Source organism: Echinops telfairi, unplaced genomic scaffold (genome assembly GCF_000313985.2).
Source record: "Echinops telfairi isolate 266 unplaced genomic scaffold, ASM31398v2 ScPeMD7_2;HRSCAF=8, whole genome shotgun sequence".
NCBI lineage: Eukaryota > Metazoa > Chordata > Mammalia > Afrosoricida > Tenrecidae > Echinops > Echinops telfairi.
In genome coordinates, this window is record NW_022103898.1 from 27051176 (window position 1) to 27065273 (window position 14098).

Below are 14098 nucleotides of genomic sequence, written 5' to 3' on the forward strand. Positions count from 1 at the left end.
AGAGAGAGAAAGTTGTCAGTGTCAGTGTCAGAGAAAGTGATTACATTTCTGCTGACGGGTAAATGGGAGAACCAAAAATAAAGAGCTTGGAAATACTTATAGAGACCCAAAGGGCGAATGCGATTTGAACCCTTTTGACCTAGTTGCTACCCAGGCCTTGATCCAAGCTGTGTACTATACAATGTGTACTATACAATGCTCAGACTTAAAATCTGTGTGTTCTTTTTCTAAGTCTGAAAACATGCAACCTATTAGATTGCACCATAAAATTTATTAGACTGCACTAATTGTGAGTTCCAAAGCAATGGGATTCCAATTTGAACAAACACTGTGAGTGCAGAAATGTTTTCAGTAGCTTACAATACCTGTGTTGAAAATATTTTTCTGCACAAGAATGCAATTTATCATAATGAATACTTTAATCCTGTATTGCCTTACTTAATGTTTCATAATAATCTTAATGTTTCATAATAATTCACCGCCCCCCCAGAATAATACGGTTTTTATTAATAACAACCTTAATAATAAAGTTCCAAAAGGAGATAGTACATTTACCAACATAATTGATCTCAATGAAATACATTGATTGTCATGTAAGCGCGTTTGATGATGGCAGGTTGCTGTATACCTTAAAGTTTCTGCTGGAAAGCACTCGGGAGAAGTTCATCAAGTTTTAAATGAATAAGTAGATGGAGTCTAGTGGGTTGGCGATGACATTCTGCTTCTCATTAGTCAATATAATATGTCACCAGTTCCTAATTAATGTGGCATCAGTCATATTTTCTTTATTTAAGCTTCCCCTTTACAGTATTTGTCAAACACCCTTATGAAGGTTCTTATGAATAATTACAATTACATATGAAAACAACTCTACGGAATTGGTAAATATTATCCCCATGTTATTTTTTTCCAAATCATTTTATTAGAAGCTAATCCAGACATCATACCATTCCATAGTTCAATTACATCAAACAGTATTGTACAATCGCTACCAAAACCAGTTTCAACATTTTTAATTCCCTCTTGAACTCCTTACCTCCCGCTCTCCCCCACGGTATCCCACAGGAACCCCTCCTTCTAGCTATTATCTCTACAGGGTCAGGACCAGCATAATCTGTTTGAGGTGCACATCCTCCTCCAAAAACCAGGCCAAAAAGACCTGCTGTGGGGATCTCACTAAGTGAACTGAGCTTTACCTCAAATGCCCCCTGAGCCCTTGGTCTTAAGGGTGAAACTCCCCAGTGTTTCAGAACCAGATGACTGCTAACTTAAGGTTCTAGAACTGACGACTGTTGGACTTGGTGTGGATCTTTTGCCTTGAAGGTGCCCAATGAATGGTGGCCTAGAACAACATATACTTAATTACTATGTTAATATCCCCCTTACTTTATTATGACATACATGAATCTGGAAAGCTTGGTTCTTCCTTTGTGAATGAATGTTATTGAAGCATTTGCTGTATCATCAAACCCCACTGATTATATAAATAAGTGTCCAGCCAACCAAGACTTTAATCTTTACAAGTTAACAATTCATGTATTGCAGTTTGTAGCCAGCCTATTCTTATGTAGTTTCCTTTCTACAAAAATGTTTCTATCATTGACTAGATTAATGTTGCTATCAACAGGATTACTGTATGCCCCAGAAGGATGATTGATAATGTTCTCTAATATGAAATGATGATTTCTCTAAAGGGAACCAGAGACATACAGAGAAACCATAGATACATGAATGCATTTTGCACTCACACTTAATTCTAGTCGCAGTCTAAGAAAATTAGTTCCTATTACATGAACCTGTTTGATGCTAGCCCTCATAAAAAGATCACTGAGAATATGGGAGCTATAAGCTAAGTGTGGTGAAAAAAACACATGGTGTCCAGCTATCAGAAAGAATACATAATATCTGGGGTCTTAATGGGTTATCTTCAGACAAGCAGCCATCTAACTCAGGTGTTAAGTAAGACCACATGAAGAAGCACAGGAGTCTGTGTGATTCATGAATTATAAATAATAAAATCCAAATCCCAAAGAGGGAATGTCATCAGAGGTTAAATTGTAAATACTCAGTTTGCAGAAAGCTATGGATGACACTGGGAACCCAAAATCCATTTTCAGGGTCCATACATAGATTAAGGCTCTGGTGAATTCCCTCTGACCATACCCCAGGGATGTGGATAGCCTTTATATCATGCAGAGTGCAGTGGTTCTGTTGTTGTTCCTGTTTGTTTGTTCTATGTTTTTCTGTATGTGAAATCCAAGCTGGGTAAAGCTATATAGACAGCAAGCGCATTGAAGGTTTCTTGGGGTGTGCGGCAGGGGAGGAGCACAGGAGAAAATGGGGAGATAATAGCAATGAGTACTAGAAAGATGAGAAGTTCCAATATAGATTGTGGAGATGACTGTTCACCTCTTTTTGATATGACTGAACTACTGAATTGTCTGATACATTAATTATATGCCAGTGAAACTGTTAAATAATTAGGGGTTGTGAAGCTTCTACTATACAGGTATATGTTGCTTAATGTCTGTCCTACCATATATACCTCTTGTCTATGGTCCCATAAAGTATGCTTGTTGGTTAGCTTGCGGTTTTGTTTTTTGGGATTTTTTTTTGGGGGGGGGGGTTAAAAGGGAAAACAGCTCTCCTTTTTAAAAATTATTTCCCCTTGAAAATAATGAATTCTCCCCACCAGATTAAGGGGCCCGAACTCTTACTCTTGCAGGTCCCAGACTAGATCATGGTTAGACTATAGGCAGCTGAGGCAGGGGGCATGCGTGGCTCTGCCAAGGGCTCTTAAGTCTTTCTCCAGTGGGCAGTTGGCAGCAGTGGGGTGAGGGTGGAGGGCTGTTGCTCAGGCAGGCAGGCAGAAGGCAGGCAGAGCTGAGCCCTCACCCACTCCCTGCTCTCTCAGCCCCTGCTGCTGCAACAAGCAGTTCCTCCAGCTTCTAGGAGCAGGCCAGCAGCAAGCGGTGATGAGGACAACCGCGTGGGCTCCACGTCTTTATATGATGCTGTCACCATGCTAAAACCAAACTTACAACGTTCAGTTGTATAAGACGCATGGTGGACACTAAGTGACACACCTGTTACTAGTGTTTACCAAAAACGCTCCTTTGGGAACATCTGCAGTTGTAGAAAAAGAATAAATTCTCCCCACCAGATAAAGAATTCCAGTTGTTTTTTTATAACTCAGATATTTTATTCTTAAAATAAATATTTCAATAACATATAGAGATTACCCATACTTGTTCTACATAAAGTTTTCTAATTTTATATATCTCTAAATATTGTTACTAAAACCTGACTTTTGATGCTGTTAACCAAATTCTATATTCACTTGACTATTTTGATAAATATTCCACATGCTAAGCTTTTTTGCTATAATCAGTTTAGAGTATTTTGAATCAAGAACTCAATTTCAATAAAACTTAAATGGAAAAAAGGTAATAATAACAGCTGACTTGGATGGTTTAAAAAGTACATTTCTGTCAAAAATTTAAAGAATTTTCATTTCTGAAAAATAACACATATGACTGTTTTCTGAAATCCAAATATAAGGGACAATATACATTCAAAAGGAATTATCTAAAGGTATGGCTAGTTTTTACAATTAGTTTTGTTAAAGGATCACTGTATTCAAGTGGAGTGCACCTATTTTAAGAGGAACTGGAAATGTAAACTTAATTTTATTTTCCTTCACAATGTATTATTACTCCTATATGTCATGAATAGATACAGCTCTTAAAGCATTTTCTAAAATTCCTTGTAGAACTTATTATTCTTCACTATCTGGTTCTAGTATTAAGATATGTAATTCTAACTCACAGCTGTGCGTCAAGAATTTCCTAGGTGGAACATCTAATGTTTAGATATAGGTCTACAAACACAATTTGCAAATTCACATTTATCATCTAATGACAGATACACTGATAGCAATACAAAATGCAAGTTAAAAAAATGTTGCTTTTAAAAAAAAAAAAGCAAGTTAACCCGAGTCATTGTTATAAATGCATTCATTGTAAACTCATTGTGAATTCGGTTCCTTGCAGGAGTCCGTTGGTGTCTTAAACAGGTTGAACAAGTGAACACTAGGCATGACTGCTAGCCTCATGCTTCCCGTTTCACTTCGCCTGTCTACTAAAACGGAAAGAGAATGTGTGCTTTGAGATAAACTCATACTGCCATAAAATAAGGTATGGTATTGTTTTGAAAAGAAATTTAGGGGCATGTTATTTTGCTGTGTGCCTTTGAGTCGTAGCAACCCTGTAGGACAGCGCACTTCCCCCTAGGATTTCTTAGGGGCAGTGCTACAGGTTACTATGAGTTGGAACTGACGCCATAACAATGAGGCTTTATATTACCACTTCCTATTTTGAAAATTAAGTTATGAAATCAAAGACTTTCAATGAAAAGGACTGCTTTTCCTATCATTCTAATGCTGATGAAAAGCCTCGGAGAAATGAGGTGAATTGCCCAACACCTCATTCTCACCAAGTCAGAAAAAGAAATCAAGGTCTTTGACTTCCAGGGCACAGTGTATTTTTTCCTATTTTGGCATGTTTCCATGTCAGAGCCTTTCTAGCAAGAAGCATGAACTAAAATAAAGCAGATAGCTATCAAACAAGACAGTTATCTTTTAAATTGCTTTTGCCGATAATTCTATTAAGCTACAAACTGTTTAAATTCACAACCCACCAGATAAAAAGAGATGAAAGCACCAAGAATGGATTTTACAAAACAAAAATTAAGAACAGCATAGAATGCTCATTGCCAGACATCAGTATAAAAACTGGTCAGGCGACGGGCATTTCTCCCTTTTTTCAAAAGCTGCAATTTAAAATGACCCTGCATTGTCCCTCTGTGATAAAGTCTTCTTACAATGTAGGGTTAGAGAGAAATCTACAAACATTTATTGTCCCTGAAATGTTATTTTATTCATTATATGATATACTATACTTTTGAGTAAAATTATTTTCTCACACTTGTATTCACATTAACTTATTATTTTATTGGACTCTCTACTTTTTTTAAAGTAGGTATTAGGTGGAGGACTAAAAATCATAGGTGATAGATGGCTAAAAAGATAGGCTGTTTATAAAAGAAAGCCATTCAAAAAGTTTTTAGATTATCTACCAATTAAACTCTCATGATTACATTTAAGTTAACAACAAAATTAATTGTGAGTTCAAGTAGAAAAAAATAAAGAAAAAACACACAAACTTTTAGGTGGCAAGGAGAATGAGGGCAAGGAGTAAGGCTAGAGAAGCAATATTGTAAGTTATGTGCCAGGGAAACTATGGTTATTGCTCATTTCATAATACGTATCAGTTACCTAGAGCTAACAAGAAATACTTGAACAAACAATAAACAGATTGTTAAACAACAAGAAACATTATTTAAACCACTAAGAAGGAAAAGAAAAGCAACACAATATACAATTACTTACAGCAAGGGAAGACGTTTGTAGACATGCATTTTTAATTCTTGGTATCAAAGCATTTTTCATGGACGGATATTCTATAAGATTTGCAAAGGTTGGAATGATGTTTAGACAGAGTTCCTAGTAAGAAAATAAATCCTGGATCAATTTTAGAAAAGATTTTCTCATCCTTTCTTTAGCATATTAAAAACAACACAAAACTATACATTCCATATTGATGGGGTTCATCTATCACATAGTTTGAAATAAACCTTCAAATTTATCAGTTGGTTCTCTCCACAACTCTTTGGAAAATAGCTTTTATTACTTTCCAATTTTACAAATGAGTAAACAGGCTCAGAACCCCATATTGGGCCATATAACTGGTACACACTATCAAAACTTCTTGCTCTCGTTCCTAATCTTTCTTTGATAACATAGTTTGTTACAAAAAAATAGATACCTAAAATTTTGTCACCTTTTACAATGAAGAAAAATCAAGAACAAAGTCACATAAAGAGAATTCCTCTTAAGGGCTTTCAAGTTGTTACCAGTATTCATATGAGGCACTGCAATTCAAATACTTAAAAATGCTTAACAAGACAGCTTAACAGCCTTCAGAAGAGAAACGCAATCGAACAGTATTACAACTTTAATCTTTAAAATTGTGCATGTACATATATGTGTCTTCCATGTGCTCAGAGGAAAAATAACAACAACTAGAAGAATATATCCCAAATTGGTAATGGTGGTCATCTTAGAGAGAGGATTATTATTTTCTTTAGAGTTCTAAGTATGCTTCCAAATTGTGAGCTGCAAGCAAGTATAATTTATAGAATCGGGAAAGTTACTTAGTTCCTTCTTAGTAATACTGTGCCATTCTGCCTGGGAACTCCGAGAATAACTGAGAAAAAGAAAAGATTATAGAGTGTGGGGTACTGAATGAGAAAATGAAAACAGCAGGAAATGGCCCGAGAACTGGCGAGAGAATACACATGTCAGGTCCCTTATAAGATGTAGAATGAACAAGGCTCTCTGAGCAAAAGACAGGAAAAGGAATTACTGAGGGAATGGAAGTACAAAGTACACGAGGAAAGGAGCGATTGACAGAGGGTGGTAAACTTGTAAGACATTTGTAGTTAGCAGACAAATGAATTAACTGCAAAGACTGTGTTACATAATACTGGTATGTATTTTATTTGCTTTAATTTATCCCCAAATTATATCCCAAAGACAGCTATAAAAGTTATGTTCTTATATCCAGTCAGAACTGTAATACTTAATGTGGCTGATATTAATTAGAGGACAAGAAGCAACATTTCGGGCACCATTTTCCACAGATGGCGGCGGAGAATGAGCAGGTGAGCAGACAATGAGACACTGGCTCCTATTACCAAAGGCACACCGCCTCGTGAGGAAGATCAGCCTTTAACAGATTACACTGAGAATGAGAGGGGCTTTCGGCAAAGGAACCCAACCACTCACTCATCTTCAGACAGAGCAACTGTACAGTGCTGTGCTGTACTACCAAGCTCGGGCAGTAAGCTGGTCAAACGAGCACAAATCCTAATGGCTACATTACTTAGTTAAGTGGTGGAACAGCTTTCTTCCTAGGAGACAAGATAAAGAACCTAAGGAAAAACTGAGAAAGAAGAACACCAAAAAGTCCTTAAAGAAATTCAACTAGCAAATTCTTAAAGCATTTGTTTCTTATTTTTTGCCTTATTTGGGACTATAATTGATGTGTGGGGGAAGATGGTGGTGGTGGTGGAATGTATATATGGCTTCTAAGCTTAACATAAAAAGCTAATACTAATTTTTTAAAAAAACCATTTCATATATACATACAATGCCTTCTTTTAATCCCCTTAGCTTTTACAAAGCATCTTCTACCTTTTAAAATGATTTTCAGAACCATTTTATATATTTCTCATCAAATTTCACTTTTAAAAAATGTCTATCAAGTCTCAAATATGAATTTCCTAAGTTTCCTTATAGCCTTCTCCTTGCATGAAGTTTGATTAAAGATTCTGTTTCTTGTTTTCAGATACACTTATCCTGCTCTTACCAAACAATGATACTAATAAATTGGATTGGTGAATAAAGACCTACGGCGACGATGTCAGCAAAGGTGGTTTCTAAAATTCAGCAAAGCTGCCAAATCAGTTTTATTTACATTATCAGTGACTTCGAAAAAGAATGAATCGATACTTACTGACACAAATAACTCCCTTATGAAAGTGCCTGCTTCCTATATTTATAAAAAGGCCTTTCATGCTGCCTAACCATTCTCTTCCTCCTTAATCACAGGGAACACAAAGCCAGCCGAGCTACACAGGCCCACGGAAATCCGTCAAGGGACTACAGTCACAGTTTCTTAGAAAGCATTGCACAGCACATTCCTGTCATTTGAACAAAGGGAGCTAATTCTCTCACCCATAAGAAGGATGATCTCAATATTAGAAAGATTAATTTTTTAACATTAACCTCACAGCCTCAAATACACAACAAAGCTCAGGAAATAAAAATAAGAATAAACCCTCAAATTGGCCTTATAAGAGCAGGCTTAAAAATAGTCCCACTTTTGGTTCCATTTTTTCCCATTAAGTTTTTGCAGCCCTCTAATAATAAGTATTTCTAGGTTCGTGTTTAAAAAACAAAACTGAAATCAACAACTTTAAAAAATACCGGCAAAGAGACTATCACATTTTAAATCTAAAGTCATGTGTACAATGAGATGTTCTTCCTACAGAATATATTTTCCAGAGTAAAGCAACAACCACCACTCACATCAGGCTTTTGTCACTCGCAATCTCACTCAGACGGACAGCACACAGAACTGAAAATTCAAAAGCAAAAGTTATAGAACTAAACGTCTGGCAGAATATATGATGCTTGAAAGTTTTCTGAAGCCACATCTTGACTGCAGATGCATAATGAGCTGATTCCGGGAACCCAAGAGGAAAGCAAATTTTGGGAATAATGAGGGCAACAAATGTATAGATGTGCTTTACACAATTGATCTATGTATTGTGATGAATTGTACGAGCCCCAATAAATTGATTAAAAAAAAAAAAGAGTGGTTACAAAAAGTATTGTCTGCTTTTCCACTTCCCTATTACAAAAATTAATTTCAGGGGAGAAGGAGCAGCATTTCTAAACAGACATTTTAGGTAACGGGCATGGAGGACTACTACGAGCACATGAAACACCCACTTAATGTTATAAGGAAAAGACAACTGTCTTTAATTTTTTTCATAGCATATGTTCATTCATATTTCATCTACCCAACTAAGAAGGTTAAATGAACAATCTAAACTACAACAAATCAAACCTTATTCTATAATAGTACATTTGAAATAAATAAAAACAATGAATTGTTTTATTTCCCAGAACAGGGATTTATATCAACTGATCCTTTAAACTTGTAGATGGACACTTTTCGGCAGCAGATATGTTTAATGTATTTCAATACATACATACACATATATATATGCATACTGCTGATGAGCATTATATAAAAGGTTTTATGACTTAAACCCCAAACTGTATCTTTTTCTTTCTTCTGCTTTTAGGATCAAACTCATCATTAGAGACGAACAAATCAAATACCATACCTGGATCTGAATGGAAGGAGCTTCTAGTGCTCTGTAAACCATTGGTAAGACACTGTTTTTTATTTCATCCGGTGGGGTTTTGGTAAGTAGCAAATCCATTTTTTGTAGGAAAATTAACAAAATCTGTATAAGAAGAAAGGGAACAATGTATTAAAGACTAGAATCCTTAAGAGATTCCACATGTGTCAAAAGAATAGGCCATACATTTTGACACTTACCATGTTGCTGGCCTGAAGGCATGAAAGACAAAAACAGACAAATAAGTGTCTTTACATTTTAGGAAGTATTTGGCTCCTACTAGCAGTTGGAACATTTGAAAATAAATGTTTCCTAATGCTCACCTATCAACAGTAAATCACAAGTTCCAACTACATGGAAAGCTAATGGATAACAAAAATACTAGTATAAAAGCCTGGGGCGCTAATGACGATGAGCACAAGAATGACAAGAATGTTCTAAAACTAACTGTGATGGTGTGAAGATGATGCCCTTCTTGATGTCAGTGATCCACTGAATTGTATGATAGGCAAATTATATACACCAATACAACTGCTGAATATAACAAACCAACAAACAACTGAAAGCCTGAAAGTAGAAAAGTCAGATGTCCCAAGGATATGAATGGTATCCCTTGGTTTCTATGAATTTCCTAAGGCACAGTCCCATTATGCTTAGTGCAAACAAGTCTGATATGCCTGGCTATCTGATATTCTAGGCCACAGCAGATGACATACAAATTGCAAAGACAGCAAGCTTCAGAGAAAGCAAGTTAACAAGGGGCATTATAGTGCAGTAACTTATTTAATGTAGCTCTAGGCATAGTCTCTGTAAATCCTACCAAACTACCTTTGAAGGTGGGGGAAGACACTAATAGGATTAAGTTGTGAATACTTGCTAACAGGATTCATTGTGCTTGCCACCCTGCTAGCTTTAAAGTCAGTCAGCTCAGAAGCAGGAAGAGGGCTCTCACTACGAGTAAGAAAGAGGCAGGGAGGACATCCTCTGATTCTGAGATCTCTGTGCAGCGAAGCTCCTTGGTCCCAAACAGCTGTGAGATCAGAGGAACAACAAAGGAGCAGCAGAAGCAGAGATGAGAGTGGTGGACTTCTCAGCCCACAGAGCAAGCTTGATTACTTTGGGGCAAGAAACTGGCTTGTGAAATGGGGTGGACCTACCTCTATTCTCCCGAGCAACGAAGAGACAACCTAACCATTCTCTCCATTCTAATTGTTCGTTACTATCACCTATGGTCTTCTTCATCAAGAACAAGTGACAAAATTACTAGGACTGTAAGGAAAAATATTTCTGAAGAAATAATTACCATTTCAATTATGCCCTTTCTCACCTAAGTGTTTCCACATAATTGAAATAAAGAGGCAACTTCCATCCATCAGAGATGAGCCTTTACACTTACAAGACATGGGCACATTATTTCCATGATACTGGAAACATTTGTTTCTCTTCCAGTTGCAGGATAGCAATAACAAGGAGAAACAATGGACACAAGTCATCTACAAATTAAAGGCCCCGAAAAACTAAACTAATAAACCAAAATGTAGAGGAAAAAAAGGCATTTTCCAAGACTTTACAACTAATAAGGAAGCCAGCTGGAACAGAACAGCACATAAAAGCCCTCCTTACAATTCATACCGAGATGAGAAGTGATGGAGAACTGCTGATGTTTTCTTGAGAGGACCACTGTAATTTTAGGGCTAGTTCACTTCACTCACAGAGGACATAGTTTTCTAACTAATGCAAAAAGTATTCTTACCTCAAAATGTTTAAAAAGTCACATATGCATTATTTTGTGTTTTCAAAGACGGTCACCCTCAGAAACACATCTGCACGCATACCTGGATTGGCTCCTGCTGTTTAAAGACAGGGCCCAGTTCAGGCAGAATCAATTTGACATATTCTTCTTTGGTGCATTCCTCAGCAATCAGTAGAACATTGGGCAAAACAAAAGGTACCATGTCAGGGTTTAAGAACTCTGAAGTCAAACTGGGCAAAATCCTCTGCACAATGACCCGCTGAAAGGCAAAATTTTACAAAGGAAGGTTTATTTCTAATCTTTTATGTCAACATTGAAGTTATTGCTTAATGCCTCATGTCCCTTTGGGTAATGCGCCCATGTAATAAATGTCCCGACTGAGCAGTGGGGGTCTAGTCCTCATCATGCCAGGACAAGAGGCCTAAGCTGGAAATACCCAGACAAGGGGGGAAGAGGGGAGGGGGGAGGAGGAGCTGTGTGTGCCCACACACATGGCCACTGAGGAAAATTCCCCAAATTCGCCTTTATGTTTCTTTCTTTTAATTCCTTCATTGCTTACAATTCACATCACACAACTTAAGCAATGTTTATATTAACTTTTATTTACAAAAGAATTCTTTTGTGAAATCACCTCATGACTTGGGTTTTACAGATTAAGCTTACATGCTACATAAAAGAGCAAGTAATTCTTGCATATGTAGTCAATGACTTAAACCATGAAGTTACAATTGGTAATATAATTTCTAAAAGTTAAAAATTAATGCACTATCTTTGAACCTGTAGACATTTTCACAGCTATCAGCCATCTTTAACCTGTAAGGCCTGCAACAAGAACAATTATTTTGTTGTTTCCTTTTTTCTTTCCTTTATTCTCTATAGCAGTGGTTCTCAACCTGTGGATTGCAACCCCCTTTAGGGGTTGAACGACCCTTTCACAGGAGTCGCCTAAGACCATTAGAAAACATATATTTCCGATGGTTTTAGCAACCAAGACACTGCTCCTCTATCCGTCTCCAGGCCTGTCCACCCACAGGCAGATAACCAGATCTGGTGAGAAAGAAGCTGAGATGTTGGCTTTTTACACATACTGTCGCAAAATGTAGCATTGTAGTTTACTGTTGTTATATTAAGACTGTTACCCATGCTATACGATGCTTTAAGACACAAGTTCATGTATTTTCAATTAGAAATAAATATTTCACAATATATAATTACATATTGTTTTTGTGATGAATCACTATGCTTTATGTTCAATTTGTAACAATGAAGATACATCCTGCATATCAGATATTTACTTTACAATTCAAAACAGAGGGCAGTTCCTCCTGCGTGGCTGCTGTGCCAGTGATCTACCAAACTAGCGGCCGGCAGCGTGTGGACCTCTCATACACTTAGTCAAAGGCACCACACTTTCTCTGCAAGGGTTATTATACTAAGTGGAGGTAAACTTTAAATTCTAAATTAACATCTTGACTACAATCAGGAACAGATCAATAACAAACCTTGGGAAGTTTCGGTAGAACCTTTGGCAGTCCTTTGAAAAACTGTGATTTCTGAAGATTATCTCTTTGGAATAAGGTATCAAAATACTGCAACGTTACTGCGCCAACATCATCAAAGAAGGGAATCTAAAAGTAAGAAAGTCAAGTGATTCTGTTACATTGTAACATTAAACCACTTCTATTTCAAATTGCCACCGCCTGATTTAAAAAAAGAAAAGAAAATTAGCAAACACTAAAGATAACTTGAATAGAAACTCTCTCTCATTATGAAAATCAGGATAACAATAAACTAACTTTCTTTTAAATCCAACTCACCTGAATCTGTGCCTGTGAGCTGGCTGGGCAGTGACAGTCTGTAACTACTCAAATGCTAACAGATTAGGGAAGTAACTTGAAGGCATAAGAGCACAAGGAAGTTATTAAATAGCCATGGTTAGGTCTGTAACCTCCTATCAGAGAATTATGCACACAAGTCATGCTGATGTTTAATTTTAGTAAGCTGAGAATTCACTCTGTTCAAGTATACAAGTGTTATTTAAGGACTACATTTGCCTAAATCTTGTTTTAGAAACACTTAATCTACTTGAATTTGGGGGGGGGGGAGGGTTTGGTTGGGGGGTGGTGTTAGCAATGGCTGTACCCTTTATCTAAGTCAAAAATATGTGTACTCACCTTTGTCATTTGATCTGCATCTGGTCTTACAGTTGGAGTCACATTTAACAACAGCTTTACATGTTCACGGACTTCCTCGGGAATACTAGTAAGTGAACTAGATCCTAAACGACTCAACTATGGAAAACAGACATAAGAATAAATAATTCAAAAAGATATACATCAATATTGTCAATAATCTATTTCAGAATCTCTTAAAATTTTAATGTAAATATATCTGCAACAAAGTCATTCTGGAAATGTATTCTATAGAAGCTGAGGTTTACAAAGGAGTTAAAAGAGAACCCACAGACTAGGAGACAATTTGCCAATGACATATCAGACAAAGGACTAATAGTTAAAATGTATCGATACTATCAATACCTTAAAGACACAAAAGGGATAAATAACTCAATTAAAAAACAGACACTTCACCGGATCAGAAATTCTACAGTCAACAAGCACATGAAGAGGTGCTCATGATCATTAACTACTTGAGAGTTACAAACCAAAACAATGAGTTATCACCTGGCCCTAGCATGCTATCACAATTAAAATACAAATAAACCAACAACAACAACATGAAATTAAAATGCTGGTGAGGGTGTGGAAAGTAGAAAGACTGTAAAATTGGCCAACCACTGTGGCAAACAGTATATTACTTCCTTAAAATGTTAGAAATAGAAATACTATCGAATCCAGCAACTCCACTACTAGGTATATATCCTTGAAATATAACAGTCATGACATGAAGGGATACACACATACATGACATGAACAGATACTAACTGCAGCCTATTCACAATAGTAAAAAGATGGAAACAACCTAAGTGACCAACAACAGATGAATGGATACACAAACTATGCTAAGTACATACAATGGTATACTACAATCGACAATGTTATAGAATAACGTTACAATGTATACAATGTTAAAGAATAATGAAACTATGAAACACTTCATAATATGGATTGATCTAAAAGGCATTTTTTGGAGTGAATCAACCTCAAAAGGACAAATATCACATGAAATCACTACTATTAAAAGTCAAGATTTAAGGTTGATGGCAACATATACAAGTGTGCTTAATACAACTGAATGGTGGATTGTTATAAGATTTGTAAGAGCCCCCCC

At 36.5% G+C, this 14098-nt stretch overlaps 1 protein-coding gene across 1 annotated transcript in view; it reads right to left on the reverse strand.

The window, feature by feature from the left end:
- The window catches only part of SCYL2 (SCY1 like pseudokinase 2), an 88056-nt gene that overhangs the window by 14535 nt on the left and 59423 nt on the right, over positions 1-14098 (reverse strand). The window contains exons 7-12 of the mRNA XM_045291287.1: positions 12985-13101; positions 12313-12438; positions 10893-11069; positions 9258-9269; positions 9040-9162; positions 5446-5563 (exon numbers count right to left, since the gene is read on the reverse strand). Of these exons, the coding sequence (XP_045147222.1) occupies positions 5446-5563; positions 9040-9162; positions 9258-9269; positions 10893-11069; positions 12313-12438; positions 12985-13101 (673 nt within the window). The remainder of the gene's footprint in view (positions 1-5445; positions 5564-9039; positions 9163-9257; positions 9270-10892; positions 11070-12312; positions 12439-12984; positions 13102-14098) is intronic.